Source organism: Cucurbitaria berberidis, assembly GCF_010015615.1.
Source record: "Cucurbitaria berberidis CBS 394.84 unplaced genomic scaffold K460scaffold_18, whole genome shotgun sequence".
Classification (NCBI taxonomy): domain Eukaryota; kingdom Fungi; phylum Ascomycota; class Dothideomycetes; order Pleosporales; family Cucurbitariaceae; genus Cucurbitaria; species Cucurbitaria berberidis.
The window spans coordinates 685-6,879 of record NW_024468952.1 but is presented as its reverse complement, the minus strand read 5'-3'; the positions used below and the strand labels follow the sequence as shown (position 1 = coordinate 6,879).

The 6,195-nt window shown below is 27.2% G+C and overlaps 1 protein-coding gene across 1 annotated transcript, besides 1 other annotated feature; it reads right to left on the bottom strand.

Moving 5' to 3' along the window:
* Positions 1-3,011: 3,011 nt before the first annotated feature.
* Positions 3,012-3,161: a sequence feature (Protein overlapping with rRNA (K460DRAFT_245648, KAF1839825.1) was converted to a misc_feature.).
* A 2,487-nt stretch (positions 3,162-5,648) lies between these two features.
* On the bottom strand, positions 5,649-5,798 carry K460DRAFT_297994 (uncharacterized protein; the record flags this gene model as incomplete). Its single annotated transcript, XM_040929747.1, has 1 exon — positions 5,649-5,798. A coding segment is annotated over one exon (150 nt), but the record flags the coding sequence as incomplete, so codon positions are not given.
* Between the last annotated feature and the right edge of the window lie 397 nt (positions 5,799-6,195).

Below are 6,195 nucleotides of genomic sequence, written 5' to 3'. Positions count from 1 at the left end.
TATAGCGCTGCGCATATCTCTGCAATTTTGCTAGTAAAAACTTAAGTTTTAATATATTTTCTGCTACATTTACCCCGCGACGCGAAAACTAGAGTTAATTACTTCTATATACTATATAAAAAAGGTAGTTAAAGTTTCTAAAAATATAACTATTTTATTTACTACTATTTGTAGTAAGCTTTAAGGGCGTTGAAGTATAAATAATAGTTAGTAGTAGAGTGTAAAATAGGCTTTTGCCTAAAAATAGAGCTAGCATGCTAGTTTTTCTACTTATTTTTTCTTCCTTGCGGTAGTAATAATAAGCTTTTAATTAAGTTAATTTGCTTGCTGTAAAGTGCCTTATTAATAAGCGTACTAGTACTTATTAGTTTTGCGCATAGAAAAAGCTTCTAAAAGCTTTTTATATCTAGAAGCTAGTTATTAGTAAGGTGTATAGCGTAAAAGAAGTAGCTTAAAAACTATTTTACCTACATCTATTTTTTACTACTTTTTAGTAATAGCTTAGGTATTATTAGTAGGTAGCTTGCGTATTTATAGTCCCGTATTTGCATACTCTATTTTTTAGATATTAGCTAGCAACGTCTACTTTAGTTAGCACAATATTAGGGGCTAAGTAGCTATCTTCTGCCTAATTAGGTTAGCTAAGGCCTATATTACAAAGTAACGCCCTAGCGCTGCACTTGTTTTTGCAGTTAATACCTAAAGTCCTGTTTGTTTTTATAAATAGGTACTATTTAGAGTTTGTAAATAGCTAGCTTTGCTAACTATTTATTAAATTTTTAAAAATACTTTTACTAAATATTTGCACTTGCGTGCGTAATAAAGCAATTATAGGTTTTTTTTTTTTAAAGTGTGTATAGTGCGGGTCTTTTTTAGCAGCAACGCTAGTAATGCCTTATTTTGGACTACACTTTGGGGAATTTAGTAAGGGCAATTAAATTAGTTGCTTGTAGCATTAGTACTTTATATACTTTTGTAGTAAGTAGCTAGCGCTACTTTATGTAGCTATTTACTTAGTACTTTCTGTTTTTTTTAGAAAGTTTGTGCCCGCGTGCTTTGTGCGCCTAGGTATAGGATTATTACCTAGTTAATTCTGCTAGTAGTTATATACTTGTTTTAAAGATTAAGCTATATATATTTAAATATAAGCAATTATACTGTAAAACTGCGAATAGCTTATTAAATTAATTATTGTTTATTTAATAGTACTTTACTACTTAGATAACTATAGTAATTCTAGAGCTAATATATGCTAAAAACCCCAACTTTAAAAAAAGTATATTTATTAGATAAAAAACCAACGCCCTTTGGGGCTTTTTAGTAATTTATAATAACTTTATAAATTGCATAGCCTTGCACTGGCAACAGTTTATTTAAATTTCTACTTTATTAACTTTTAATAGTAAGGTATTAGCTTACTATAGTTTTAATAAGTAATAGGGAATTAGGGTTTAATTCTAGAGAGGGAGCTTAAGAAATAGCTACTATATCTAAAAAAAGTAGTAAGCGCGCAAATTACTTAATTCTGATACAGAAAAGTAGTAACAATAAATACTAATATAGGGCTTTTTTGGGTTTTGTAATTGGAATGAGTATAATTTAAACTTCTTAATAAAGAATAATTAGAGGGTAAGTTTAGTACTAGCAGCTGTAGTAATTCTAGCTTTAATAGCGTATATTAAAGTTATTGCAGTTAAAAAGCTTATAGTTAAAACTTGGGTTTAGCTAGCAGGTCTACTTTACTGTATGTACTTATTTAGCTAAGCCTTCTTTTTAGAAAACTTTATGCCTTTTACTAGGCGTATTAGGGACTAGGACTTTTACTTTGAAAAAATTAGAGTGTTTAAAGTAAGCTTTTGCTCAAATATATTAGTATAAAATAATAGAATAGGATATATAGTTCTATTTTATTAGTTTTTAGGACTACTATAATAATTAATAGGGACAGTTAGGGGCATTAGTATTTAATTGTTAGAAATAAAATTTTTGGATTTATTAAAAACTAACTACTGCGAAAGCATTTACTAAGGATATTTTTATTAATTAGTAAATAAAAGTTAGGGGATTAAAAATAATTAGATACTATTATAGTTTTAACTGTAAACTATACTAACTAGGGATTAAGCAATATTCTTTTTTTTAACTTGCTTAGCACTTTATAAGAAATTAAAGTTTTTGGGTTTTAGGAAGAGTATAGTTGCAAGGCTAAAACTTAAAAAAATTAATAAAAAAGTACTACTAGGCGTAGAGCCTGCGGCTTAATTTAACTTAATATAGGGAAACTTATTAGGTTTAAATAAAATAAGGATTAATAAATTAAGAGCTTTTTTTTAATTTTTTAGGTAGTAGTGCATAGCTGTTCTTAGTTAGTAGAGTAATTTGTTTACTTAATTGCAATAATAAATAAAATTTTAACCTGCTAAATAGCTAGGCTAGCTTTAGCTAGTTGCTGGCTTTTTAGAGGGACTATTAGTTTAAGCTAATAGAAGTTTGAGGCAATAATAAGTTTATAATACTTTTAGATATTCTAGGCTATACGCGCGCTACACTAATAGAGCTAATAAGTTTTTTACTTTAATTAAAAAGTTTAGGTAATTTTGTTAAATTTTGTTGTGCTAGGGATAGAGTATTGCAATTATTACTTTTTAATAAAAAATACCTAGTAAGTGCGTATTATTAGCATGCGTTAATTACGTCCCTGCTTTTTATATATACTGCTTATTGCTACTACTAATTAAATAGCTTAGTAAGGCCTTTGGACTGGCTTAGGGAAGTTAGCAATAACTATTTTAAGTTAGAAAGTTTGTTAAACTTAGTTATTTAGAAAAAGTAAAAATTATAATAAGGTTTTTATAAGTAAACCTGCGGAAGGATTATTACTAATTTTTGGGGAAACTTTAGTCCCTGTTTAAATTCTTGTTTTTTGTGTACTATTTATTTTTTTAGCAGGCTCTGCCTGCTAATAGAATACTATAAAAACTTTTTGTAATTGCAATTAGCGTTAGAAAATATATAATAATTATAACTTTTAATAACAGATTTTTTAGTTCTGGTATTAATAAAAAACGCAGCAAAATGCAAAAAGTAGTATAAATTGCAGAATTTAGTAAATTATTGAATTTTTGAATGCATATTGCGCTTTTTAGTATTTTATAGGGCATGCCTGTTTGAGCGTTATTTATACCTTTAAGCTTTACTTAGTATTAGGTATTTGTTTTTATTTTATACGCGGGACTTGCTTTAAAGCAATTAGCAGCTAGTGTATTTGCTTTAAAGTATAGTATATTTTGCATTTTTTAGCTTAAACGCTTGCGTTTATAAAGCCTATACTTTTGCTTTTAATTTTAAATTAAGTAGAAATACTTGCTAAACTTAAGCATATTAATAAGCAGAGGAAAAGAAACTAATAAAAATTGCTCTAGTAATAGTAAGTAAAGCGGCATTAGCTTAAATTTAAAATCTAGCTCTTTTAGGGTCTAAGTTGTAATTTGCAGAAAGCGCTTTAGCGTTAGTAGCAGTCTAAGTTCTTTAGAATAAAATATTATAAAAAGTAAGAATCCTGTATATAGTTACTAATTTTTGCTATATAAAGCTTCTTTAATAAGTTGAGTTATTTAGGAATATAGCTCTAAATAGGAAGTAAATTTCTTCTAAAGCTAAATACTAGCTAGAAACTAATAGCGCACAAGTAGAGTAATTAAAAAATAAAAAGCACTTTAAAAAAAAAGTTAAATAGTATATAAAATTATTAAAAGGGAAGCGCTTATAGCTAGACTTGCTTATAGTTGCTTATCTAAGCTTTTGCTTAGTGCACTTTTCTGCAGGCAAGCTAGTATTAGTTTAAGTAGTTAGATAAAGGCCTCTATTACGTACTTCTTTTTAGGGAAGCCTTATAAAAAAAGTAATATATAACTAGCCTGGACTAAAGTCTGCGTATTTGCTAAAATACTAGTATAATAGCTATAAGCAGCCTGTTTTAAAATATGGACTAAAAAGTCTAATATCTATACAAGTATTTGGGTATTAAGCCCAAACGCGTAATAAAAGTAAATAAAAGTAAAATCTTTTTTAGAGTGCATTATTAACTAATCCTAATATTTTTAGATAGATTTAAGTAAGAGCATAGCTATTAGAACCTAAAAAATAGTGAACTATACTTAAATAAAGTAAAGCTAGAAGAAACTTTAGTAAAAGCTTGTAGCAGTTCTAATGTGCAAATTAATTATTAAATTTAAGTATAGGGGCGAAAAACTAATTAAACTATCTAGTAGCTAGTTCCTGCTAAAGTTTCCTTTAAAATAGCAGTAATATATTTAGTTTTATAAAGTAAAGCGAATAATTAGAGGCCTAGAAATTAAAATAACTTTTACTTATTTTTAAACTTTAAATATGTAAGAAGTTTTTATTACTTAATTAAATATAAATACTTAAATATACTGTTACTAGTAAGCTATTTTTAGTAAGTAGAATTAGTAATGCGGGATAAACTAAACGCAGAGTTAAAGTACTAAAATATATACTTATTAAATACTACAAAAAGTGTTAGTTTATTTAAATAGCAGGACAGTAGCTATAAAAGTTAGAATTTATTAAAAAGTATATAATAACTTACCTGCTAAATAAATTAGTTTTAAAAATAAATAGCGCTTAAGCGTATTACTTATACCCTGCCGCTAGGGCAAAATTTAAGCTTTAGTAAGTAAGCAGGCATAGAAGCTTATAACAAAGCTTTAAGAGTAATTTTAAATTAAATAGTTTTTAATACAAATCTTGGTAGTAGTAGCAAATACTTAAATAAAAATTTTAAGGACTAAAGTAGAGAAAAGTTCTATATAAACAGTAGTTAGATACAGGTTAGTTAATCTTAAAAAATAAAATAATTCTGTTTTAATATTAGCGCTTGCGCCGCGCCCTTAAAAAAAAAGCTAGTTAATATTCTAGTACTTAAATATAAATTTTCTGCAGCAATGCAACTAAAAGCAGAGACTTTAGCAAAAGCTCTAAAAAAAGTTCTCTTTTCTTTTTAATAGTTTATTACCCTAAAATTAGTTTATTTAGAGCTAGAGTTTAATAGCTAAAAAAGCGCTGCACTTTTGCAGCATTTAGTGCGCTCCTAATAAGCCTTAAAAATTTGCTTAAAAAAATAATTTTTATACTAAATTATACTTATAACTGCAGCAAGTCTCTAAAGTAAAAAGCTTCTAGTTAATAAAATAATATAAATAAGGGAAGTTAGCAAAATAGATTTGTAACTTTAAAAAAAAGATTAGCTCTAAAAGTTGGGCATATTAGGCTTTGGGGAAAAACTTCTAGCACAAAAAGGCACTAGCTGCAAAGTAGGCACTTTTTAGCGCTAGAGTGCAAGTACTTTTAGTAAGCTTTAGCTGTCTAGCGTGCGTTTAATAACTAACTTAAAACTAGTATAAATAAAAGAAATCTAACTGTTTAATTAAAACATAGCATTGCAATAGCTAGAAAGTAGTATTAATGCAATATAATTTCTGCCTAGTACTTTAAATATTAAAGCAAAGAGATTTAACTAAGCGCGGGTAAACAGTAGGAGTAACTATAATTTTCTTAAAGTAGCTAAATATTTTGTTATCTAATTAATAACGCGCATAAATAAATTAATAAAATTTTTACTATTTCTATCTACTATTTAGTAAAACTATAGCTAAGGGAATAGGCTTAGCTAAATTAGCAGGGAAAAAAGACTCTATTAAGCTTAATTCTAGTTTAATATTGTAAAAAAATATAGAAAATGTAAAATAAGTAGGAGCTTTAGCGCTAGTAAAATACTACTACCTTTATAGTTTTTTTACTTATTTAATAAAGCAGAGCTAGGCCTTACTACTTAACTTCTAGCATTAAAGTCTTTTGTAGGCCGATCTGGGTTAAAAATATTATTAAGTAGAGAATTTAGCTAAGGCAGCATATTTGTTAAACTATAACACAAGTGTCCTAAAAGAAATTTATAGAAAATAAAAATTTCTAGTAGAGCAAAAGGGCAAAAGTCCTTTTAATTTTAATTTTTAGTGTAAATACAAACTATAAAAGTATAGCCTATTAATCCTTTAGTCCCTTAAAATTTGAGGCTAAAAGTGTTAAAAAAGTTACTATAGGGATAACTAGCTTGTAATAGCTAAGCGTTTATAGCAACGTTGCTTTTTAATCTTTTAATATTAGCTCTTCCTA